The following is a 27,426-nucleotide window of genomic DNA, read 5'->3' as shown; positions in this document are numbered from 1 at the left end:
TCCCGTGTCACTGTGTCCATGCATGTGATGAAAAGCAAGGGCGAAAGGGCCGATCCTTGGTGAACTCCTACGTTGATGTTGAAAGGGGGTGATATCCCAGCTGTGCATCGGACCACGCTGCTGACATCTTGGTATAAGAGTTGCACCCAGCTAATGTAGGCTTCGGGTACGTGGTGACGTCGGAGGGAGGCCCAGATGAGGTCATGGGGAACGCGGTCGAAAGCCTTCTCCAGATCCAGGAAGACCATGCGGACTGGCTTGTTCTTTTCCCGGTGTTTCTCCATCAGGAGGCGGGCAGCGTGGATGGCGTCTGTGGTCCCTCGTCTTTTGACGAAGCCGCATTGATTTGGGCTGATTTTAATAATGCTTCGGAGGCGGTTGTCCAGGATGCGTTCAAAAATCTTCATGGAGTGGCATAGGAGTCGAATCGGCCGATAGTTCTTGCATTCAGCAACGTCTCCCTTGCCCTTCCAGATCGGCACCGTGGTGCTGATCGTCCAAGCGTGCGGGACTTTGCCCTCACTAATGATCTTGTTGAATAAGGTGGAAAGGACCTCGGCTCCTCTGTGCCCCATCAACTTCCAGGCTTCAGCAGCGATGTCATCTGGGCCGGTGGCTTTGCCATTCTTCATCCTCTTGACGGCCTTTGTGACTTCAGAGACGGTGACTGGCGGTACAGGTCCAGGGGTGGGATCCAGGCTGTGGATAGGCGGATGCGGGAACTCTTCGTTTGAGATGGCTGCGAAGTACTCGCTCCAGCGGGTGAGTATGACACACGGGTCTCGCAGGGCTTGCCCATCGGCGTTCTTGATGTGCATGACTCGACCAATGGCTTGGGTCGCTTGGTGGCGGGAGTTAGCAATGCGGTAGATCATCTTTTCTCCCTGAGGTGTGCCAAGCCGCTCGTATAGATCGTTGTAGTGCACGGCTTTCGCCTTGGTCACTGCCCGTTTTGCGGTTGATTTGAGTGTCCGATAGTGTTGGAAATCATCGTCCAGCCGTGTGCGGTGCCAGGTCATGTACGCCAGTTTCTTGGCCTTGATTGCCTCTTGGACGTCCGCACTCCACCACCAGACTTGCTTGTCCATAAATCGCCGTCCTGGCTTCGTCGAGCCAAGGGCACCGGTGGCAGCATCACGAATTCTGGAGGAGATATCGTCCCAAATTTTTTCAACTGATTGGTCAAAATTGATGTCTAGTGCTTGGAGGGCCATCGCAAGCTGCTGCTTATGTTCGTTCAGTTTCCACCACTTGACCCGCTCAGGCCCAGTGATTCTCGGTCTGGGTTGCCGCTGCAGATTAAGTTGGAAGTCGAGGACGAGTGGCCGGTGTTGGGGGCCGATATTCTCTGAGGGGATCACCTTGGCATCGAGTGCCAGCTTCAGGTCACAGCGTCGGATCATCCAGTAGTCGATCTGGGTTCTGTGGCCGCCACTGGTGTAGGTGGCCAGGTGGCTCGATCTCTTTTTGAAGAAGGTGTTGACGATGACGAGGTCATGTGCTTCGGCGCAATCCAAGATGCGGGCTCCCTCGTCGTTGCGAGTACCTAGCCCCTGTCCTCCATGGACTTGATCATATCCTCCACGATCTTCGGCAACATGGCCGTTTAGGTCTCCTCCGACCAGAATGTGTTCGTCTGTAGCAATTATCTGTAGGTGAGCGCCGAGGGTTTCCCAAAACTCATCCTTCTCTTGATCGGTACAGCCGACTTGAGGGGCGTAGCATGAGATGACTCTGAGGGTGGTTGGGCCGGAAACAATCTTGATCGAGATTAGGCGGTCAGAGATGTTGTCGACTTCGACGATGTTGTCTCGAAGCTGTTGGCAGACGACCACGCCAACTCCATTTCGGCTCGACGTGACACCATGATAGTGTAATAGCAATTTTTATCTCACTTGGAAAAACAGCATCACAGGTGTAAGACAACACTCAAAAAGGCAAAATTGTAATAAAGAAGAAAAAGGCTTTATTCTTTGAGGAATCTTTTCGCAACCGCAGCCACCCAGATGTGAAACAGAAAGCCCACTGACATAATAAAACTGAGACATTTTATACAGGTTTCTGACATTCTTGACTCCTCCTTTCCCAGTCTCTGTAAATTTCCTTAAAGACATCTAGTATGGACTGGTTCTACCCCCCCCCCCTGGGCAGGTCATGCTGTTCTTTGTCCCTGAGAAGCCAAAAGGCCTTCATTTACAATCTAAATGACCTCCTGCTTTCCTCAGGAGGGGGCCTGGGACCCTACTATATGACATCCTGTATTCTTCGACTAAGATTCTTTCTCGTGCCTAGGTGTTTGTTATCTCCCCGGGCTATCTGGTTTATTACATCTGCTCTTTCCTACCCCCAATTCAGCTGTTAGAAATGCTTTTACACACACTCAAATGAAATCAACAAGTTTTAAATGAATGGACACAAGAACAATGAATTTTTCATTAACATCTCCCCCCTGTTTATCATTCTCTGATAACCAATAAAATAATAAAAAATCATTTCTGTTTTCTAATCAAACCCATTATACTATTAAATCTTTAAGAATAGAATTAATTCAAGTCTTAATTCAAGAACAGTTATACCCTTCATGTATATCAATACTAAGCCCTAATTTGATTCAATCAAATAAAATCGCAAAACTTTTCTTCAACCATTAATTGGTCAACATTTTCTCCAGATATGTTGATCATCTCGTTGCTTCATGGACGTTCCATCTTCACCAATATGACACTTTGCATGCCGTAGAGAGGATTTTTTTTCCAACGTTGGCAGGGGAGATATGTTTCTAGCACATATCATTGATCCCCTACTTTATTCTTTGCGCTGGCGTGTGAGGTTGTTGATGTTGGTTGGTATAGTTTAAGGTCAGATGCTTGGACCCAGGTCTAACACCCTTCAATCATTTTCAAATCCTTACAAGATTTTCCCTTAGATCACGATCGCACCCCCACTGGAATGAGTCATTTACTGTCTACTGTCACCTGCGAATGGAGGCCTTAAGTGATTTTGTTAGTGAGCGAGTGTCTTGTCGTCCCTTTGGTGTGACCTGTGAAATTTTCAACCTGAAACATATCACCGGATAATTTCTTGCTCATTGAATAGCACTCAGGGTCCTTGTTCCCCTGAAAAAAAAAACATTCAACCCATGTTGCTCATGTTAACAAAACAATACAGAATCAGTTCTGTTTGGTTCAATCCATCCTGACATCCTGCAAAATGAAATTTTTTAAGTTAGGCATTACACAGGGTTAGGCACTGTTTCTTCACTTTGCTCATGCCATGTGCAAAAGTCTGCATCTTCTGTAAAGAAAAACAAATGTTGAGGTTATTGTCACATAGTTTTCTTTTGTCTGCTGTGCTGCCACATCTGCTCCGGCGTTTCCTGTCAAAACAATTCTTGTTATTAGCACACTTAAAATACAAACAATGCACACAATTAAACCCAATGTCCTCCCAACATTTATCTTCCCACCTGTGCGATGGCTTTCAGCAAATGTGAACCCCTTAGTAAACCAGATCTAGCTGGTTAATACAAATAAAATTCTTCAAATAAACCCCTCCTGGACTTTTACTGTCCTCATATACCGATGAGGTCAAAGCTAGATAACCTCTCAGCCTGCTGTGAAGACAATGGGTTTAGCCCTCCCCCCCTGGATTTACTGTTTTCCCACCTGTGAGGCCGAAATGTCTTTGTTTGTGGCCTGAATACAAATTATTCATACTAAAAAATTCAAAGACTCATCTGACCACTTGTTTTACTGTGCGTTCTCTTGTTCCCGCCATGAGCATATTCATCCTCCTCTTGATGCACAACACCCATCTCGTGCATAAATTTAACATAATAAAATTCTCTTACTTTTATCAGACGCTTTTATCCAAAGCGACTTACATTTCAAGGTACACATTTACATTCTTATCAATTCTTGCTTTCCCTCGGAAATTGAACCCATGACTTTGGCGTTACAAGCGCTAACGCTCTACTGTTTGAGCTATAGAAAACTGCAATATTTGTTCATATTTATTTGGTAACATTTGTTTGGATAAAGTTTGCTAACCCAAACGTTGTCCTTCAGCCAAATTTCCCATCTTTCTCTGCCTCTGAAATAAAAATATTACTTAAAGCCACAATTTCATCTTCTTATCAAATTGTTTTTTAAGGCAACGGCCCCTAGTTTCACAGCGTTTCTTGCTTTTCAGGCCTATTGTTTGGTCTCTTAAGCAACTGTCATCTACGAACATTCTCCAGGTCATCAATTGGTCAGGTCAGGTCGTGGTGTGCACACTTCGTCAATGTCAGTCAAATAACAATCTCCCCTTTTTTTACAATTCATAACTGTTAAGGGCTCTCTGGATAATCTGATATTTATTTAGCCTACGTGTTTGTTGCTGTCAAATTTATAACTTTTTCTCAACACATGACTGACGGCTATCTACGACTTCACAATTCTAATTTACACATCAATACTTAAACCTGTTCAGAAAGTAATTCAAATCTACTGCACATCATAAATGACCAAAATAATAATTAACAGATAGAGCTCGATGATCAATCAACTTAAAGCTCGTCCTATGTTCTGCGTTTCTTTCTCATCAGATTGACTCACAATCCTCAGCTTACTTTCAAATTTGTCATTTGCCTTAACCCATCTATAATGCTAAAACACTCTTTCCAGAGGTTAATGACAAATTTATACACACTATTCAGACATAATAGTTGTCCTAAACTAACACATACTGTACAAAACATGAATTAACACTCACACTCATCCCTGACTATGAACTGCTCATATTTCTTATTCATATCTTTTCTCTAAAAAGATTTAAATTTTAAATGACATTTTAAACTTCTCAATTTACTGTAGCTTTTATCTAATTTTACATGGTCTCTTTACCAGTTTCAAAGCCCGTTTGTTCATTATTCATTTTCTCTCAGAAAAGTCAGCTGGGTTGTTTTGATTCACTATCATTATTTTGTTTTAGCTTGCTTTACCAGGCCGATAACAGAAAGACAGACAGAGTACCATCCCTTCCTCCACTCAAACAGTCTCTCTCACTATACACAAATAATCTTTTCAACAGCCTCCTAAGACTGTAATCTAGACAAAATCTAATAATAAATTCATTTCAATAACCTTTGACCATTAATCTTTATCCAGACTTTTCTTGAATCTACAAAAGCTGTCTTCACCTTTAGCCACCACCACGTCTAATGACCTTCAGGATTTAAAACTTACAAAACATATCTTACATATCTTAAAGACATATTATTTCAATATCAACTTCTATAATATTTTCCCTTGCCCATAAGGCAACCAGCATCATGTTCCTGATAAAAATTAAGTATACTGTCTCCACAACAAATAATGACAATCACCTCACGGTCTCAGCTGGCTCTTGAAAGCCCATTCCCATCAGCTCTTTATCTTTAATCTTCATCAGGGTGTTGTCCCCTGGCATGGTTGCAAACACTTGTCATAATGAAAAACAAGCCATACAATGAATGCGGTTTCTTGCAAGTGGTATATAGAGGAACTCACATTTTCTGGGGCAGACTGCCATAACTCCTTACAGCTCCATCTCCCCTCTCAATGTTCTGCTGATGCTGCTGGCCTCACAGTCATCGCTCAACTCTAATACCTTTCTCACATAAACACACCTTCCTTCAGGAGATGCCCAGTGTCGGCGTGACCCCCTGCCTTAGGTTGACCTCTGGCCAAAGGTTCTTACCCGTCCTTGAGTAGCCACTTCGTGCACACTGGTAGCCGCTCTTTCCCACCGCAAAATCAGTTTTCCCCAACAGACTAAGTTGTTTTCTGAAGCTTTAGGGAAGACACATTCAAGAGTCACCAGAGCACTCTGGACTGCCTAATAGTGTTAACACAGGGAGACAAGTTAATAACAACAGTATTTAATCACCTAAATCTTTTAAACATCTTCAAATCAGCAAAATCGCAATTGAAGCAACCGTCCATTCAGTGTACTGTTACATCTGTAGCCGGAGCCATCAGCCCTGTTCCATGGTGGAGGCTAAAATCAGACAAAGAAGTTACTGGTTCTAAACTAGTTAAAAATGTCACTTCTATCGTTTTAAGACTTCTTTAAAGTCATTCAGTTTTACTTTTAAAACATTTACAAATTTCTCTTGAAATGTATGAAATCTGAACTGCCTTGTAGCATGATTTCTTTTAACATCCATGTCTAAAACAATGTGCTTTACACAGGCTCAGACAACAGCTTTCAGCTGGCATTGAATGAGAGAGAGACTCTTGAGGCATTCAGGACTGATACACTGCATTCTCATAAACCTTTAACTTCAGACTTTGTCTACCATCTTTTATATACTCTAGCCCATCTTAAGGCATCTTTTCCATAAATTACATGTATTGTAATTTAGACCCAGAATGAGTCTCTGTTGCACTGAAACTGTGGCAGTTTCAGTTACAGCACATACCAGATTCAGATAAGCAAACCTGTTTTGGCCAAATCACATTCTTATCTTTTAAAATCAACATTAACAAGCCTTTATTTAATCAAATGCCTTTTACACATTTTACATTTAGCAACTGTTAATCCTGTAACACTGCTTCTGTTTATTTTATCTTAAAGGAATAATAATTATTCTAGTTCTTAATAACGTTTCAAATTTCATTTCAATTTTATTTTCAATTACCATAATTTAATACCCGACTTCAATGTTTTCTCTAGGAGTTCATCAATCTGCTTCTATGGTTCATACTAACTTTTGAGGCTGCGCTCTCTGCTTGTCATACATTTTATGATTATCACTATAAATCATTCATTAGATTTGTCTCTCTATATCATCTAAAACCTTATCAAAGCGTTTCATTCAAAACACAATCATCCTTTTAGTGATCGGTACTTTTAAAATATTTTGCAACTCATTTAGCTCATCTGTAATTTTACGTCCACCGGTACTTTTTATAGTTCTTTTCCTTTCAAAAGGAATTCCTTACACTTAAATCTTTCAATCTTCTTACAACTTTCAAAAGTTCCAACTATCAACTTTATTTCTCCCTCATTTACTTTTACAGTCATACAGTGCGCATACAGTCACTGAATGACCCAGCTGACTGCAATAAAACACTCTCTGTTATTCTGCCTTTTATCTTTCTAACAGCTTCACCCTATTTTGCACTTCTGAAACATTGTGTTGTATTCAGGAAATGCAACAGAGCCATTGATAAGCAGTTCTCTGTCTTTTCTTTTACAGTTGCAAATTCAATTTCAATAGCTGAAACAATCTTCATCATATTAACATTGATCTACTTTCTAACCCATATTAACAAAGACTTTTCTTTAAATTTGTGTAATTTTGGCACTTTCTTTGTTTGGAGCCAGTTAAGTTATTGTTTATCTTTCCAATCACAATTAAACTTACAAAGAAGTTACTAAACATCATCTGCAAATCTCTTCAGAGCATGAACAGAACTGCTTACAGCATTTGCTCTCTTTTATCTCACTATTTATCAGGACTGTTCAGTTACTCTTCATACAGTATTAAAACATTAACGTGTAATTAATTTCATCAACACTGGTTTTAAAAGCTTATTCTTCTATCAAATGGTTAGTTTGCAGATTCAACATAAATCACAAGATTGTATTATAATTATTCAGTCCTACTTATCTCTACTGTTTCACAGAGACCACAAGATTCCCTAATTCTTCTCAGTCTCTAAATTACACAGACAGCTATCCTCAACTCAAAAATATGGCAATCTATTCTTCAATACTCTTGTTTTCATATCATTAATACAATAAAGCATTCACATCGTAATTTCAATCATTATTTTATCTCCAAAATATAGAATTTTTCCCGTTTTGCTTACATTTGCGTACATGATTCCTAATCTTTATATCATGTTAATCCCTGTTAATCATACTCAATGCCTTATTTTATCTAACACTCTTTCCCTACATGCCACTTCCTTCTGTATCTGTTCAATCCAACAATTCACTGTTTCCATCAGGAAAAACATCCTATCTTCCCCTACATGCCAGTTCCTTCTGCATCTGTTCTCTTTTATCTGCAATCCAACAATTCTCTGTTTATAATTTCCATCAGGAAAAACATTCTATCTTTCCCTATCTTCTTTAGTTCAACAAACTACTGTCTGTTCACAGTTTTCTTCCATATCTCTTTCTCATAGCACAATACTTTCACGTTCCTATCGATTCTTTAACCACTTTTAATCTTGTTGTACTCAATGTTCCCTCTTCTGGAAAATCATGATATTTTATCAATTTCCCTATGTCAGTCATACATTTACCACCATAATTATTTCTCATCTGACAGAAAATTGGTGTATAAAAATTATCTGTTTTACTGTTTGATGATCCCATTTTGGCTGAACCTACTTTCTGGATTTCACAATTCGACACGTGCCTTACAGTATCTGTCAAACGTCTTCAACAGACCCGATCTTTCCCTTACCCCAAGATCGGTCGGGTGGTTTGTAATTACGTTTTACTCAAAAACTTCCTATAAGCACTTTCTAGCGCTCGATTAATTCTGATTTGACGTGACTCCTCCGTTCACTTAATTAAATTTGATGTGGCTCCTCTGTCCACTTAATCAAATTAATATTGGGTTACTAGCGCCTTTGAGTAAAACTAATTAATCAATAACAGTTGTGATTATCTGAATCACGGTGGATCCCCGTCCACTAACGAGCTGAGTGGGGCCGAAACCGGTCCGAATCTGTCAGATCGATTTCTCCCTCAAAATTGTGATTATCTGAATCACCCTCACACTCGTACCAAAAGCAAACTCAGCCAACCTGGTTCATGTTCAGTTCACTCACAATTATCAATTCACACTTAAACTTCAATAAAACAATTTGCCGTGTCTTACCCAGATGCTTTTTTCTGTTTCTCCCGCAATCCGCGGATTCTTTATTGTCCTGGTGGGAGCTTCCCCTTCTGGTCCTGAACGCGGTGTTGGCTCTTTCTCTCGTAATCTTTTGAGTTTCTATCTCAAACCGTCGAGGTATGAGACGGCCGCCTGGTGCTGCCGGGGTCGTGCACTTTCCCGTCAAATCCGCTCTCAGGACCAGGAGAAGAAGCGTCCGCACAGGATCCCTCTTCTGACACCAGCTGTAATAGCAATTTTTATCTCACTTGGAAAAACAGCATCACAGGTGTAAGACAACACTCAAAAAGGCAAAATTGTAATAAAGAAGAAAAAGGCTTTATTCTTTGAGGAATCTTTTCGCAACCGCAGCCACCCAGATGTGAAACAGAAAGCCCACTGACATAATAAAACTGAGACATTTTATACAGGTTTCTGACATTCTTGACTCCTCCTTTCCCAGTCTCTGTAAATTTCCTTAAAGACATCTAGTATGGACTGGTTCTACCCCCCCCCCCCCCCTGGGCAGGTCATGCTGTTCTTTGTCCCTGAGAAGCCAAAAGGCCTTCATTTACAATCTAAATGACCTCCTGCTTTCCTCAGGAGGGGGCCTGGGACCCTACTATATGACATCCTGTATTCTTCGACTAAGATTCTTTCTCGTGCCTAGGTGTTTGTTATCTCCCCGGGCTATCTGGTTTATTACATCTGCTCTTTCCTACCCCCAATTCAGCTGTTAGAAATGCTTTTACACACACTCAAATGAAATCAACAAGTTTTAAATGAATGGACACAAGAACAATGAATTTTTCATTAACAATAGATGAGTTTATACCCTTCTCCAATATCTCTTGCCTTGCTCCCCTTCCACTTGGTCTCTTGGATACACGCGATGTCGATGCGTCTGGTCTTGAGAGTATCAGCCAATTCACGGCTACGGCCGGTGAGGGTGCCGATGTTAAGCGTGGCTAGTCGGATTCGGTGGACTATCTTCTTTGGCCAGCCCCGTCCTTGAGCAGGTAGCCCTCGTCCATTTCTCACGCCATCCGGGCGTAGATGACGCGCGTCGCCTAGGGGGAACGCCCTAGCTTGATCGGTTTCTTGGTTTGCTGCTGCCATTTGATGCGACCAAGGAGGCCCAGCCGATGTGTCGCTTCATCTGTCGCTGGGACCAGAGCCACCGTTAGCCGAGTTCCCGAGGGTCCTCGTTTCCAGCCGACGCCACAAGGAGGAGGTGGTTGGCTTTTGACGGCCAACAATATTCGCAATATTCATTATCGATATCGCAATATCACTTTTTGTCAATATCGTGCACCCCTAATTGATATATTATAAAACCAAATGTTTTAATGGTAAATATTATTAAATACAAAATAATCACATTTGTTTAAATTGAAGGACTGTTTTTTATTATTGCATTTTTTTATTATGTGATATCAGAATCAGTTTCATGCACCAATCCCTAAATAAGGGGTCAAAGTGAGGACAAGCATTGATAACGTTCCGCTTTCCATTCTCACAATTTACAGTTTGTTACCACAAAAAGAAAATTAGGCGAAATGTTTATTCCGAGAAAGGGCTCCAGGGCAGGCTGGTGATGTACTTTGCTGTGACTCCATGTTGAGAGACATGTTCCTGCATAATTCAACAGCCTTTCATGGAATAATGTATAATAAACTCCCTCTCTTGATCATTTCCTGTGAAATGCACCGGCACAAACAATGCATTTTCCATTTTATTTTGACCGAACACATATATTATGTTATAATTGATTTGCAAAAAAAATCTTTCATTTTCAATGTACCATTTTAAAGAACTGCTGAAAGTTTAGTTTTTTTTTAAATGCCACTTTAATGTATTTTAGAAATAGTGCAATGCACTAAACACAAACGACTTGTTTAGGAGCCTCTTTGATGTGAGCTGCTCTGACATTTGCTATGACATCCAATCCTCTATTTGAGAGGCCAGTGTAGTGTATAGAGTTACAGTCCATCAATGGTACCCAAAGTGTTGGGAAATGGTCCCCATTGTGAGCATGTAACTGATAACTGTCCATCTCATTAGACTCCGGTAATGTGTCACTGATAATAAAACCACATCTAAATGAAAACGTACTTGTACAACCTTATACATTTGCTATTTCCTCATTTAAAATGTTATATAATAAAAAGTAGCATTTGTGGCTTATTTCTGTGCATCCGGATTTGACCGACTCCTCATGAACTGTGTAGAAGATAGTGTGATGTTCACTTCAAGAAATACTGTAAAGAATATAGATGAAAACATGACTATATTCCCACTTTTATTGCCATGAGAACAGACTTGTATAGCGTCCTAGCTGATGCTTGTATCTAAAATGTGCATCTGTCATACAGGACTGTATTTCTATAGAGTTACTTCTATAGAGCACAGTTCCTGCATGATGGATTGGACTGTAAATTTGACCTGCTGTGCTTTCATTTACTCATAAATGCATTTCCTTTCTTTTCCACAGTTTCCCAAATGGTGATCGAGGAGGTGAACGTACTACAGACCCAGCTTGAGATTGAGAAATCTTGCCGAGAAAATGCAGAGGCTCTGGCTACCAAGGTGTTTATCCAACAATACTATTCTTCTGTTTCGTCGGAAAACCTTAAAAGCCCTGAGATACTCACAGCGAAGTTCTTTTACGCTCTTCCCTTAGGGGTAAAAAGAAGAACGAATTTTGAAATGCCTTTTCGGCTGTATACTGTAAAAGCTGCTGAGAGCTACTTTTATATGAATATGTAAACGTATGTCGCATGCTTTCCTCTCAATAACAAAATAAACACAACAACAAAAAATGACAGTGGTGAGAAACCAGTAGTTAAGAAAGCATCTGATCATAGCGATGTGGATATGTTTGCACAAGCTTTTCAATTTGGCACTTCATTCAAGTCACGTCACATTTATTTTTATAGCCCTTTATATCATAGACTGCTTTAAAGCAATTAGCTTTACATTATTGAACATTAAAACTACAACTTCAGTTACAAAATTGCTCTTCAGTGTGTTCATGTTTTTACTCATGGACTGAACAGAATACATTGACCGGGAGAAGATTTACTCAAGAAGGCGTAGCCTCACAGAGCACATTTATCAGGGTTCCCACGGGTCCTTGAAATCCTTGAAAGTTTGTGAATCTGAAAAAAAATATTCAAGGCCCTGGAAAGTTTTTGAAAATAAACATACATAGGTAACATACAGGTCCTTGAAAGTGCTTGAATTTATTTTGTGCAAGACGTTTTCTGGAAAAAAATTCATATTATTCCCTCCAGTCCACTAATGTGTAATTTCGCCAAAACTTTGTGGCCTAATGCATACTAGCTTGCTTGATTTACGATAGTTGCGTGCATTTAAGCGTTAAATTTAAGTGTTTCCCGCGTGAGGTACTTTGTGTTGTACGTTGACATGACGTTCATGCGCAGACGAAACTACTACGATGGTACCTCAACATTTGTTGTTGGAAACAACAAATGTGTCCCCACATTAAGTCCTTGAATTTGAGGGTATTGGACCTGGAAAGTCCTTGTAAGGTCCTTGAATTTGAGGTTAACCAAGGTGTGGGAACCCTGATTTATGTACTGTAGTGTCATGGACCAATGGAAGTTGAACTTTTCACCTTTATGTATCGTCACGGGCCAATGGAAGTCGAACAGCCAGGCGAACTTTTCTGGAAATATTGATTTTGCAAGCTGTTTCTAACCTTGGAAACAAACTCCAAACGAACTTTATATTGGCCTGATTTTGTTCAAAATGGCGTCACACCAGTCCGTTAGGCAATTTCGCTTGAAGTATCTCGAGGCTGTAATGATTTTGTCTAGTTATTTTGTTTGTTTACATCTTCAGGCTCTACTAGAAAGCAAAATAAGCATGAAAACAAATCAAGTCAACATGATTAGAATTGTTGAACACAAAAGGAGAAATTTTGAAGAATGAGAATTGAGAATCGGATCAGTCTGATTCACTAATGAATGATGTAGACTATTGTCGAATGTGCCAAGGAGAGCTATGGCAAAAGTCAAAACTTTTCTAATAATTTATGGTCTTAAATCATTTTGTTTTGATCACTTTTAGTTGAACTGTGAGAACAGGAAGCTGAAGTATTTGAGCCTGTCGTCACGGCCGTGTCTGGATGAGCTGCTGCCCAGTATTTCTGATTGCATTTCCCTAGAAGAGGAGACTGAACAACAAGATCCCAGCTCTGACCCCTTTTCTCAGTATAAGCTGCAGGTCAAAGGTAAATACCATAGTACCAGTGTATTAAAATGGGGTGCAGTTTATAAATAAGCCTGTGTACAATTTCCTTCAAGGGATCTGTCATCATAAACATCAATACGTTTACGTTACGTCCATTCCAAATTCCACATTTTTCCACAGATCTCCAAGAAACCGTGAGTTCTATGCTGGAGGAGAAGAAGCAGTTGGCCTGTCAGCTTCAAGAGCAGCAAAGGAAGATAGAGGAGTTGACAGCACTTGTGAGTAGCAAAGCAACTCTCTTACTTTTTACTCCGAATGAAAGGCAGAGCTCAGTTAGGCTTGTGGATGGGGGCCTGTTCTGCAAAGCATCTTCCAGTATTTTAACCTGCTCATAAATAATAAATGATCTTGAAATGAAGCCTGCGGTATTGCTTATCCTAAAAGGATATCAGAGTAACAATGTCTAATTGAGTTTCTTTGCTGATAGTTTCTCAAATATGTGCCTAATGCTGATTTACAGACTGAAAAGGAGCAGGCTGAGATGAAGGAGCTTTATAAAACCATTGAGCAGCAAAGCAAGACCATTAAGAGGTTCAACAGGGGTGAGTATGGACGTTGTGAATACAGAGCCTCTTCATTTCCTCACTTGTATTCAAATTCATGAGCATGACATCATCTCAAATGGCCTGCAGTGCATCTGTGCATGTGCCTTCCAAGAAGATTAATGTTCCCCACCAGCCCACTCACTACCGGCCACACGTCAAAGTCCTTGATCAAATTATCTGTAAAAGATTCACCACAGGAAGTCTCTCTGTTCCAGCTGGGGGTGATGCACTTTGTTTTGACATCCTCCCAGCGCCCTCTTTGCTCATTTGTGTTATTACTCTGACTGGAATATTGGAAACAGCTGTGCTCAGGTCATATACCGTACTGACTTACTTGACTGACTTAGTGGGTTTTTATTTTTAAACTAACAGTTTTGCCTATGAAATCTGATTGAAGGAGCCACAGTGTGAAATTGCTGATATAAGTGCACATGTGATTGAATATCGGTTGAATAATACATGAATGTGTCACTGTTCATTAGGGCTGGAAATCGAGAATCGGTTCTTATTTTGAACCAGTTCCATTTGCAAAGAATACCATGGCAATAAAGAGACAATACAACCAAAATGTTTTCACAAGTAAATTACTATTATGAGCTGGTTCTTTTTAATGAAAATACTTAACCTCAAAAAAGTTTCTACCGTTCAAAAGTTTGGGGTCGGTATGTTTTTAAAGAAGTCTTTAATGCTCACCAAATGTGCTGCTTAATATTTTGGTGGAAACTGGGATACATTTTATTCAGGATTGAATAGAAAGTTCAAAAGAGCAGCATTTATTTAAAGTAGAAATCTTTAAACGTTATAAATGTCTTTCCTGTAACAATTGATCATCTTTACTGACCCCAAACATTTGAACAGTAGTGAATGCTGACATAAAGCAACAACACTTTTTATTTACTGTATACTAGTAACTAAAAGAATCATTAATGTAAAATCGGAACCAGTAGATTCCTTGCGATTCCCATCCCTACTATCCATTTAATAATCTATGCCTGTAATACTGTGTCTATTATGATATTTGCCTTACTATGGATGCACGATATATCGGCCACCATATCGGTATTGGCCGATATATGTTCATTTTTAATGAAATGCTCATTTTCACTCAATCTCCTGTTAATCTTGAGTACCTATAGAGTAATATTGCATCCTTCATATCTCCAAAAAGTCTTTTGTTTTATTATATTTTTAATTGAAAGATTGGCTGTACCGTGTCTTTCCGGAAAAAAACGAGCGGCTGGGGGCGGGCCGTGTGGGCGAAGCTTAGCTGTGCTTACCCGCCGAGCTAACAACACACAGAGACATTTGTTCAACAGTTTTACTCACCGTTCCAACGCACGACCGCGAACCTTTATCATTGTGACTGCTCGATCCTTAAGCATAGACGATCTGCAAATCCGGCGATCTGGGCTTTGTTTATAAAACAATCATCGTCGAAATGCAGGGAACAACAGTCTTACACAACTCTGTTTATGCTCAGGAAAACAAACTCCATCCACGGGTTCCTTAACGCTGGGTTCTTTGGGAATCTGTGCAGGGTTGTCTTGCCCTGGCAACCAAAAACACACTTCTTTGGTGACATTGACTTCCAAAAGCCGGGCAGGGCGCTTTGATGGTGAACTGCTTTCGCTCTCTCGCTCTGTTCTACGAGTGCGCGCGCGCCCGCGATCTTACCGGAGAAGTGCCCTTAGGACCCATATAAGGAAATTCCGCTCTATCTTACGTAAGACAGAGCCATACTCGAAAAAAACTTTCCGAAACTTGTGACAAACCGGAAGGAGTATTTTTGGAACTAAAATACTCCTTCAAACGTACAACTTAGTTTTTTGAAACTTTGTCCATGTTTAGCATGGGAATCCAACTCTTTACCAGTGTAAAAAACTCAGTATGCATGAAATAGCATTTCACCCCCCCTTTAATATTATCATTATCAGTCCGATAAAAAGATTTGGCAGATATCTTAAAGCCGATAAGTAATGGATTATATTCTTCAGCTGAGACACTTCAGATGCACAGTGTTCACCATTATGGTTTTGAATTGCTTTAAATATGATTCTTTCTTTTTTTTTTTTTTGGTAAGGAAAGTTGGCCATAGAAGTGTAAAAAAAATCATTTTAAAATTCACACTGGTTCAAACTAGACTACTGTCCTTTTTTTTATGTTGAAGTGCTTGGAGCATGTCTTTTAATGGTGAGATTTTTGTTTTTGTAATCAGGCTCTCAAAAATTATATATAAATTTGGATTTAGATTTATCAGCCAATAGAGTGGTCATCGCTTTCAAATATAAAGAATTATCGGTTATCGATATCGGCCAAAATTTTCATATCGGTGCAAGTATCATTAGAAATAAAAAATCTTTAAACATTATAAATATATTCACTGCCACTTTTGATCATTTTGATCAATCTTACTGACCCAGTAAGTAACAGTAGTGTATGGTACCTTAAAGCAGGATTTTTTACTACTGTATTTATAGTTAGAATCAAATATTTTTCATTTACTGAAAGAATCAAAAGTGCAAAAGTGGAACCAGTAAAACATTTTCGATTCTCATCCATACTGTCCATACAATAGTCTATGCCTGTCATAATGTGTCTTTTATGATATTTATTTGCGTTATACCTGAAAAAGCCTTACAGGGATTTTTGCCAAGCCTATTGCTTTATTATCATTGTTTATCTCTTAGTGTCTATGATGGCCACTCATGAGTATGAAACCATGAAGGAGCATCTGGATTTGGAGCAGAGCCTCAGGCAGAAAGCAGAGACCTATGCACATGAGGTATGGGACAAAACATCTCCATTCACTTCATCAGTACACGGGTGACAGGACAACTGCAGTCCCTGCCCTGGTGACCTCAGAATCCTACCAAAAGACAAGATAGTTGTATATATTGACTGTAGAGTTTGAATTGTGTATGGCTGCCTGCATCACAGTAGAATGTTTCATTACCTTTAGTTGTTGAAGAAAACCATCTGAAATAGTTGTTTCCTTATGTTTATTTTCTCCTGTAGATGATGGTGAAGCAAAAAGAAGCAAACAGACAGAGCATGATTCTACTGCAACAGGTAGATCCCAGCATTCAACTGCTCAAAGCTTTGGAAGATTTGGCCAATGTGACCAAAACATTAGAAGAAGAGAGAATACAGCACAAAGACAAGGTAGGAAACCTCAGAGTCTTTTAAACACATTTGATTTTTAGATGTACAAAACTGGAGTATATGTTTTCAGTTTTGATAGCTCATTTCAGGGGGAAAAAGTGAAATTTTACCCACATCTCCGTGAACACAATAAGCCTCATTAGTAATCGTGGATTACATGATAGGATTAGACAATGGAATTAAATCTAAACCCCCTTTTCAGTTATTTAAACCAGTCAGTTAGGGCTTTTCATAGACATAAATCCTTTCATAACTATTAATCCTCTAATGTTCGTTTTTTTAGATCTTCGTAAACAGTTTTGTCTGTGGTCTTATTCACTAGCCACACACAATCCAGTTTAAGCCGGCACTAAATGGGATTAAATAGTGCTGTGTATTCATCGAACTTATTTAAAGTTAATCATTAAAAAGTGTTAAAAAGTCAAAATGGAAATTAAAATTGTGCATTATAATGTTGCCTTAATTCAAATGTAGAATTTAAGGCGAGACACGGCAGGCAAAAACATCGATTTTCATGCAGTGGTCAATTTTGAGATTTTGGGCTATTTTACTCCTTCAATATGTGTTCTTTCAAGCTGTTATAAAGAAAACGTTGAAAATATACATTAAGATGTTTATTTTATTACATTTTGTTTACTTGCGGCTGTAAGTTTCTCCCGAATTTACCAGGAAGTTAGCATTACAATACGACGCGCCGAGCTCCGTCTGTTTACTGAAGTCTGTCATGACCGGTATCACCGTGAAGCTCTGAGTCTCCTGCACAACGCTATGTAACCCAAATATGGGCATTTCCTTTCTATCAGTAACCAATCGTGAATGTCCAAAGGGGGATTTAAAGCTATGACAATTTCTCATTTAGAGCTATTTAAATCTTTAACTGCCGTTTTCTCAAAATGAGTTTTTGTCATTCTCCAGTAGAAACATCTCAGCCTATGTAGCACCTATGTACACCAAACTTTTCAGTTATACACTTAGCAGTATTCTGAAGATATTTTCAGAGGGATTTGTTAATAAATCATTCCTGGCCTGATTTATGTGACATTTTAATCAAAAAAATATGGTGAAAATCTATGTTTTATGGCTATTGACAGTATATTTTGATTTTATAGGTAATGAAAGTATATATCCTGAAATCCCTCTGAGTTTTTATTTTCATCTTGTGTGTAAACAAAATGAAAAAATAATTTTTCACCTGGCTTTATCATATGTTCAGATATATCTACCGAAAATATATGCAAAATCGTGCATATTTAATGAGATAATGCCTAATTTGCATAATTAAACATACAAATTTCTAAAACTTGTAATACATTTTTTTATATACTTGTGAAAGTAATCAACTGAGGAAGTTTCATGGTGATATCTATTATTTTAAAATTTTACCCTATTCACCTGTAGTGTCTCGCCTTAAATGATTGATTCTAGTTTTTAGTGTTTTATTTTTCATGTAGACAGCATAGTATTGACTATTTCAATACGGTGAAGCTGGCATTTCAAACAGCTGATTCTGGTGTCTAGTGTCTGGTTGAGTGATACTGTACAGTCAGTAGACTAGAATATGCCAGATCATAGAGCGCATTCATTGTTTTTTTTCATGTGGGTCTCCTGTGGCTCCACTCTTCTACATTTGCATCCTCAGCAGTAACATGTCATAGTTTTCATACCACATTAAACGACAAAAGTGGTAGGCTGTCAACACAACCACAAATATATTAAACCAACACAAATCAGAGCAGATGAGATTTGCATTCATAATGCTTGACAGATGCATTCAGCAGCTTTCTGTGGCAGCAAATTAAGAGTTTCCAGATGATCAGATACTTTTTACACATGCTAGTTACAAGGAATCAGATGTAGGCAATGTTATGTTTATGCATGCAGTGACAAAAGGGCATTTGCAGCATTACTTATACTGACATATGGGTTTTAGAGTTTGTGAATCAGTAGCACTGTTGTGTCATCAGTCAATATACAGTCTGACCCGCAATTCAAATCCAAAGAGCATGGATCCTAACTTCAGACGTCACATAATCAATAGGCTATGTTAGCAAAACCTTGTTTACAAGTCAGCCTGTAAATATGAACTAATTCTTTGCCAGAGTCAAGGACATTTGAAATTTTGCACCGGTTTGGGTTCCATTTGAGTTTGTTGTACCAATTCAATCTAAAAGAAAGAAACAAATAATTTCAATATAACCGTTTATGGCCATTTAATTCAATTTTTTATATTGGAGCATTCAAGTCCTCCTGGGAATTTCATATTTACAAGTTGGGAAGTTCGTATATAAGTTGGGAAGTCGTAATTACGTCATCAGCTGTATTAAAATAGCTTTAATGCTCAACAAAAATATGGTATATAAAAAACATTTGTTTATGAAAACCTGTTCTCTGAACGTTCAAAATGTCCAGTTGTTTTAAAGGAGAACTCCGGTCAATTTTAACATTGAGCTCATTTTTTTTGTAAATTGAGAGTGCTGTCAATACAGAGAACAACGACAAAAATCGCTGTTGCCCACATCATGTTATCCTCTTTTTAAAATTTGCACCCTGTTGACTTCAATGGGGCAAGTTTTAAACCAGCTTTTAGCCTCTTAACATCCTTGATGTGTCATTACAAGTGCACAGCTAATGAGAGTGATTCCTTCAGAGTGAACAGGGGTGAATCTGACTGCAGTAGATGTGAAAGATATGTATAAAAATGATGTTATTTCAGCCAGCGCACATACCTGTATTTTCTTCCTGTTTTCGGTCGAAGTCCATAGTAATCGATTGTCGAGTTCACACGCATAGGTTTAGTTACCAATGATCACGCTCGTGGACAATCAATGTTAAAATTGACCGGAGTTCTCCTTTAAGAAGTTTTTCTTCATTATAGGGAACTTTGCCTAAGTTCTCAGAATGTTCCTTATTAACTGGGAAGAAGGTGATGTGCTTTTTCTGCATAAAATTCAACCAAAGTTTCTACAAGAAACTTTACATAATACAAAATGATGTATAAAGAATTTGTTTTTGTTCAATTTATGAAGGTGCTGTAAATTAAATCATTATATATTCTATGGTGATTGTATAATACTTGTATAAAAAGTTTTTGGTTTATTTTAATACATTTACAATTAATACAGATGCTGCATCCGACATGTTTTCTCACTGGTACGCCCCCAACTCGGAGACTGCATTCAAATACAATCTTTTCAACGTGAGTTGAACGTATCATATGTCCCATTTGTTTGCAGGTAAAAGCTCTAGAGGCTGAACTGGAAGAATGTGCTTTGCGTAAGCAGCTAGTTCAACTGCAAAGGCAACTAGAGATATTAGATGAAGAAAAGAAAGAGACGGAGGGACGACTGCAGGAGGAAGAGAAGAAAAACAGTGTTTTGGAAATGAAAGGTAAAATTCAGGATGATTTTAAATTTGAAGGCCAGATACTACAACAGCATAACACTCAGGAACATAACATCCCGGCGTCCTTTTTTGTCGTTTGTCACAGTGAAAGATCTGCAGGAGGAGAGGAGGAGCTGTGATTCAGCATCAGCCCCCTCCCCTGGGACCGCTCCTCCCCCGGCCCCTCTTCCTCAACCACCTCCTCCTCCCCCACCCCCTCCTCCTCCACCTCCCCCACCTCCTCAGTCCCGCTGCAACCCCCTCAGGTAACGCCCCACTTTACTGCACTGAAGCCAGACTGTCATATACCATCATTAAAACAGTGTTGTTCTTTATCCCAGCTGTGAACGTCTAATGACATCTCTTTGTTTACGGCAGCTCTCTCATTGCGATTATGAGGAAATCTTCCAAGGGAGGTAAAGGAAGCCCAAAACAAGAGCAAGCCCCAGGTGATTGTCCCCTTTTCCCTATAGTCAGAATTGTGTATTTTTATTCTGTTGCCCTATTATTGGTGCCCTGACAAACACTATCTCTCTCGATGCAGCAACTGAAGCTGTGGATGATGTTAAAGTGAAAGCTGTCAATGAGATGATGGAGAGGATTAAACACGGAGTGGTTCTCAGGCCTGTGAAGAGTCAGGACACTAAGGTTGGGCAAAATTCAGAATTTTATTGGCTCTCTTTATGAGTTTATATTTGATTCGAATTGGCCACACCCCACATGATTTTGAATCGGAATTTACAGGAAGAGGAATATATTGTATTGTCACACAGCAGAACAATTTGATTCACCCAAACCAACTAAATTGACAAAAAAACAAATACATTAATGTTTAATGTTTCCACTTAGTAAACTTACTTCATGTTATTTGTCTCTATTTTGAAGACGTTCGGGTAAATCTAAGCATTCTGTGAAATTGAGTGTACTTCCATCATGGTCTATAAAATATAGACTAAATACAAAAATATATAAAAAGCATTTCAAATGTTTACACTGCTGTTTAAAGGTTAGGGGTTGGTAAATTTGTTTTTGAACATAAGTCACACCAAGACTGCATTTATTTGATCAAAAATACAGTAATATTCTGAATTATTGCAATTGTTTTTTAATGCTACATTTTTTTGTTTACGGATTATTAAAAAGTACTTTTACAGCAATACTTAATCAAATAACATTACTTAGTATACTAAAATAATTAGTATTTAATTCATTCCTATTTAATTTCTTCATTTCTTAAATTCAAATTGCAATCCTACACCAAATTGCAACTCCAATTCAAATTCAGAAACTAAATTTGACTTTAATAGAAATTAATTCAGTTGTAAATGGTACATTGGTTATGAATATATTGTGTGTATTGTGTGTACTGATTGATGGTCTGTTGTGTTTCTCTACTCTGTACCATCATCTGCTGACCTCATCGTTTGCAGAGATTTGGCACGAAGGTATGTTCAACTCACACATATTGTTTACAGTGTTTAGCAACAGTCATCACACCAGATCATTGTTCCACGTGCAGCAGTGTTAACAGTTCAGACGGCTCTATTACAATCAAAGGAAATCTTGTGTTTTACAACTCAGCACCATTTTGTCAATACAAAGATCCTGTAGAAATGGTTCATAGCATTTGATCGTCCTCCCTGAGGAAGAGTCGGGTCATTAAATCATTTTGCGTATAGACAGTTCATAGCCTGAGCGGGGACCCATCTTGTTTAAGTTATTGATGAGCAAAGCCATCAAGATCATCCTGAGGCTCAGAGGAGCTGGATAACTTTAGATCAATAGCTATAGTCCTGACTTTAGAGATTGACTGCATTCTCATTATGCTGAACTAGCAGATTGTCTTTTGTTTTTGACTTTCGGACGTTGCTCATCTAAAATGTGTGCATAAACTTAAAAACAACACATGTTAAATCACCAATGTTATTTATATACTTTAATAGTATTTAATACAAATTTGAATTGGTTATTATTTTTAAATTTAAATTAAGTTTTAAGAATTTTATGTTTTTCTGTCATGTTTCTTTTAATATTTCTATTGAGCTTTAGTTTTAGTCATTCTACTTCAACTTAAACATATTTATTTCAGTTAGATGATAAGGCAACATTTTCATTTTTGTTTTTCATCTAATATTTACATTTTATTTTATCTCAGGTATATTATTAATTACCAAAAATATTTTTTTAAATATTTCTAGGTAAAAATAACAACAGTGATATTATATCATATAATGTTTTTTTTTGTGTGTGATTTGATCATATAATGTAGCTTTTCTTTGTTCCTGATCCACAGCAGCCGATCCCAGCAGCAGTTGCAGCAGCAGCAACAGTGGAGGAAAAGCACCAAGAAAGTGCAATGGAAGAGCTGAAAGGCATTCTGGTAGGCTTTCTGATTAACTGATTTTAATACCCCCTTGTTACAGTCATCTACTGATCCACAGATTACAGAAATCCATCCCATTATATGTTTGTTTACAACAAATAGTTCTATGATGATGATCATGGTGTTCAGTAGTGGTTGTGCAAATAAATGCATAATCTACTAAAGAATTCTTTGCTTAAAAATACCAAGATGCCAAACTCAGCAATGAATCGTTCATCAAATTCTGTTCTCTCTCTGAACCTATAGGAGACGGTGAAGAAGAGTCCCAGTCGTGGGTTTCAGGAAGTGGTTCATGCTAAAAAGGACAGTGAACTGGAAGTAATTCTGAGGAGGAGACGCAAACAGGCCTGCGATCCCGACACAGAAGGCAAGAGGATAAACACTACCCTTCAAGAACCATGAAATAGTTGAACGTATGCATCTACTATGTATTTGCTGTTGAAACAGGAAGTATTACATACTTTATCAAAGGGCTTTTAAAATAGCCTGCAAGTTCTACACAGCTAGCAAAAATTTGTTCCAATAATATTTGCTAACGTTCCCATTCAATTTCTGGGTAATGCAAACACTAAGAACACATATACCATTTGATCTTTTTGCAGACATTATGGGAACGTTACTTTCCAAGTTCTCTAAACATTCTGAAAAAAGTTTAAAAAACGTTTAAACGTCCAGTTAAAACGTTCCAGAAAAAAAGCATTCAATGAATGATGTATAAATAATGTTTTTGTGCTAACATTTGAAGAACCAGGAAGAGAAAACCTGTATATTTTAAATGTATATACTGTATCTAAGCTAATGCCAGCGTATAGTAGTAAACTAGCATGTAGAAAAAAGCTAATAGACTTTAACTAAAAGCTACAATAATAATATTTGATGTATTTAAGTTGTGGTGATGATGATAATGACATTAATGAAAAATATATTTCAAGTAAAAGTGCAATGTGTCCTTTTGTTGGCACTGTAAACGTTTTATGTTTATGACCTAAAATAAATGTTTGGATTTAGTATTCTGCATAACTCGAGCGAATAATGACACTCCTTCATCTGTTGCTCTGTAGATGATGGGCAGCTGAGTAAAGTCTCGTCATCAAACAGCCTGAACGGGCGACACAGCTCTGACTCTGGCAAAGACACAGAAGGGCCAGGCAGCAGCTCTCTGTCAGGCAGTGAGCGCGGGTCGAGAACCAGCTCAGACTCGGGCCGAGAGCCAGCCATGGCTCCGCAGAGCTCAGACTCTGGCATGGAGTTCAAAGGAGGCGCTCAGACAGACAGTGTCTGCAGATCTCTCTCTGAGAAAGAGCCCACTGAGCCGGTCACCAACGGCTGCTGTTCAGGGTAAGGTTACGCTCACACAACTCGTTTGTTCAGCAGTCAACCACAATAAATCGATTAAGATTGGGCTTTGTCATCTATTTTGCTAGATGTTAAAGTGCCCCTATTATGCTATTTTAAAGATTCCTGATTTAGTTTTGAGGTCTTCTACAATGCATGCATCAGGTCAAAAAACACTTTAATTTTCTCATAATATACATTGCAGCATCACCTCTTTTCTCACAGGATCTGAAACGGTTTGATAATGGATCCAGTCTCTCTAAACCCCTCCTTTCTGAGAGCGTACTCTGCTCTCTGATTGGTCAAATGGCACCAGTCTGTTGTGATTGGTCTACCAATTACATTGCGTGTCAGAAACAAAACACCCATTACCATACCAGCTCTGGAGGCTTCCTCAGCGCTTAATACATGTTGATACGAACAGTAACGATGCCGTCGGTTTTATCGTATCAATTCAAGCCTGAGTCTTTCACAGGGCAGAAAACAGCGTCTTCTCGACATGTCGACAACATCAACATTTTGAGGGTCAAAATAGATGCTGTTTGTGGACAGTCAATGAAGACCATAGGCTGGCATTATGCACATTTGTTACAAACCAATGTATGTTTGTGCAGGAAATTAGATTTGAATTACTGATGACTCGTTTCAGGCAGTTCAGAATCAGTTCTTTCTTTTGGGAGACAATATTTCCATGTATCTGCATTTTGATCTTTGAAACTTTGTAGACCTTTTACATTCACCGCTATATTACACACTACATGAAAGGTAATATCTAAAAAAGCTTAATAGGGGCACTTTAATATGACATCTGTATATAAATATTATAGTCTGTTCACTTTTGTTGTAATTTTTGCATGTGCTTTTATGATCAGTGAAGTGAAGGATGGAGATCCAGAGAAGTGGACGGGGCCCAACGGGATTGGCCATACGGATGCCAGCGAAGACCTGCAAACCATCAGCTCCTCTGCACAAAGCCCCAATGCAGCAAACAGTAGCACAGACGCCGAATGTTAACGGCAAGTGGCGCTGTAAGGACAGCTGCATTATTTGCACAAAACCATGCTTTCTAAATTAGTTTGTTCCAAATTTAAAATCAGCTGTTCATATTTCAAATTAGTATAGAAAGATCATTTCATCATTTGCAGCTTGATTAATATTACACTTAAAAAAAAAAAAAAATAAAATCTTACCAGACACTTTTTTTTTTGTTCCTTTCATTGAAAATGTACTGTACCTGCCTTTACAAATAATAAACACAGGGTGTTTAGATATTAGGGACATCTGTCATACACTTCAGATTAGTTCTATAGTTGCTATTAGATTCATCTTAGATTCATGGATTCAACATCTGAGTCGCATTTCCATAAAAATGCAAGCAAGGAAACTGTAACGATGAAGTGTGTAATTCTGTGCCACTAGCAGCAGAATTTGAGTCTGTTTGTGCGATCTGAATAAGGAAGTCTGTGATGCCTAAAGGATTCCCATTCATCTCAATTCTTCGGAGACGATTTGGACCCCATTGACTTTCATTGTATGGGCAAGAGCAGTTGAAACATTCTTCGTTTTTGTTTCACAGAACTATACCTTTAAGAAAGATGCATTTTGCTTGCTAACCAGTCAAACCTTGATGCCTCAGGCCCAATTGACGATTCTCAATCAATGTGTGAGTTTGAGGCGGGATTACCTGTTTGAACAATGGCGGATGCTGCAAGTAGCACAGAATTTACGTCATATTCAATGCAAAGCAGCAGAACAATCCTGACAAAATCACTGCACTGCACATCACGGCACCTTTGTTGTTCTAAAAAGGTCCTAAGTGTGAACTAGACTATCCAAACATTAATCAAGAGATGCAATTATAAGCCATGTAATCGATTTTACCTTAAAGAGGAACCGTGGTGGTCTGTTCTGTCTACCTCTTAAGACACACCTCTTAGGGATTTGAGATCATACATCCTAGATATTAGGAAAATGAATACCATCAAGTCATGGAGGGCTACACACGCATGTCTTCCGCCGTGGCGTTTCCAAAACTTTGCACTGCATGAATGCACTGTACAAAAGTTTGGCTTTGATTGACAGTTGCGTCATGATTAGATCTGCTCACTAACTCTGAGCTGTTCCAATGCAATATCATCTGCAAATTGTAATATTGTGCAGGATCAAGCTGCCTCTAATAACTGCGAATATTTGCCTTGTGACTCATCTTGACTCTAAGTGGATCATGTTAATGGTACGACGCGAGTAATATTAATGAGACAGAGTTCTGGCCGTCTCATTTGTCCTGTTCTTATTGCCCAGCTAACAGGGAACGTTCCCAGATCTTTGGCTAATGTTCTGTTATGAATAAATGTTCTTCCTGGTGTTTAATAACATTCTTAAAATGTTACTTATACATTGTTCATGGAACTTTTTTTTCTGAAATGTTTTAGTTTTTCAAACGTTTTTTAAACGTTACTCCTCACTGCTCGTTCAGAGAATAGACAACTCAAAAGTATCTTTCTCATAATGTTTGCAAAATGATAAAATGTAACGTTCTCTTAATGTTTTCTGTAATATTTGCATAACCAAGAAATGTTTTGAACACTAAAAGACGTTTTGAACACTAAGAGAACATTCAGAAAATATCGTTTAACAACTTAATGGGAACGTTAGATAAACGTTCTTAGGGCTCTTTCACACAGAATGTGCTTTGAAAATTGAAAAACGAAAGGGATTCATCTTAGGGCAGTTGAATGGGTCAACGTTTAGAAAAAAAAAAAAAAAGTTGAACTGATTTTAATTTGAGCGCCACGTTTTTAGACCGCCGTGTCATTCGCGAGAAGCTGCAAAAGACGCGAGTGCAACGGTCATACACGTCCGTCTACCGTGCGATTACATAGAAAAACAATGGACAAGTAGCGCATTGGAATGGAAAATCGCGTTCTGTGCGAACGGCCCCTCAGAATATATTTTTGTTAGCTGGGTGGTCTTAAGTCTTGATATCAGGCTATCTGACAGCTGCAATAATATATGGCCAATAATTGCAAATACTGAATTACTTGTGGTTGTATCACTTGTCAGAAAATCTGAATTGTTTTATTATATATTCTTGTTTTCACACTGAGTTTTTAATAACCCACATTGACGTGACTTATTTAGCCTAGTTTTTTTTTTTTTTTTTTATTGTAGGAGACTTGTTTAAATGGCTCCTTAATTTCTCACCACCTCTGGAATGTGTTTTGGCCTTAATGTTTGCACCACTTCTTCCTTTTCGGCCTTATTGGAGTGTAGGCTTTTGTATAAGAACTCTGAGAGGTGATTGATCTGACTTGTGATCTTGAAATGAGTGTGTTTTGAAGCTTAACCTGAGTGTACCTGTTTTTATTTGAACTGATCTAAACCTTCCTCTTCAACATACCTTTTAAACTCAACTGAATAAACTTATGAAGAAACACAAACTGCTCTTTATACCTCTCTTTTTTCTGTTTTTCAAACAA

At 38.6% G+C, this 27,426-nt stretch overlaps 1 protein-coding gene across 1 annotated transcript in view; it reads left to right on the top strand.

The window, feature by feature from the left end:
• Positions 1–27,369, top strand: part of shtn3 (shootin 3) — a 42,236-nt gene extending 14,867 nt beyond the window's left edge. Inside the window, exons 5-19 of the mRNA XM_081382396.1 lie at positions 11,358–11,452; positions 12,959–13,121; positions 13,262–13,359; positions 13,602–13,683; positions 16,374–16,468; positions 16,702–16,848; positions 20,082–20,235; positions 20,336–20,495; positions 20,608–20,678; positions 20,774–20,877; positions 21,660–21,674; positions 22,523–22,609; positions 22,859–22,979; positions 23,674–23,950; positions 24,820–27,369. Coding sequence (XP_081238522.1) covers positions 11,358–11,452; positions 12,959–13,121; positions 13,262–13,359; positions 13,602–13,683; positions 16,374–16,468; positions 16,702–16,848; positions 20,082–20,235; positions 20,336–20,495; positions 20,608–20,678; positions 20,774–20,877; positions 21,660–21,674; positions 22,523–22,609; positions 22,859–22,979; positions 23,674–23,950; positions 24,820–24,961 — 1,811 coding nt within the window. The 3' untranslated portion in view covers positions 24,962–27,369. The remainder of the gene's footprint in view (positions 1–11,357; positions 11,453–12,958; positions 13,122–13,261; positions 13,360–13,601; positions 13,684–16,373; positions 16,469–16,701; positions 16,849–20,081; positions 20,236–20,335; positions 20,496–20,607; positions 20,679–20,773; positions 20,878–21,659; positions 21,675–22,522; positions 22,610–22,858; positions 22,980–23,673; positions 23,951–24,819) is intronic.
• The last annotated feature ends 57 nt before the right edge of the window (positions 27,370–27,426 follow it).

Source organism: Scardinius erythrophthalmus, assembly GCF_964197995.2.
Source record: "Scardinius erythrophthalmus genome assembly, chromosome: 13".
Taxonomy (NCBI): domain Eukaryota; kingdom Metazoa; phylum Chordata; class Actinopteri; order Cypriniformes; family Leuciscidae; genus Scardinius; species Scardinius erythrophthalmus.
Note: the sequence above shows the minus strand (reverse complement) of the source record. Positions and strands in the feature narration are given on the sequence as shown.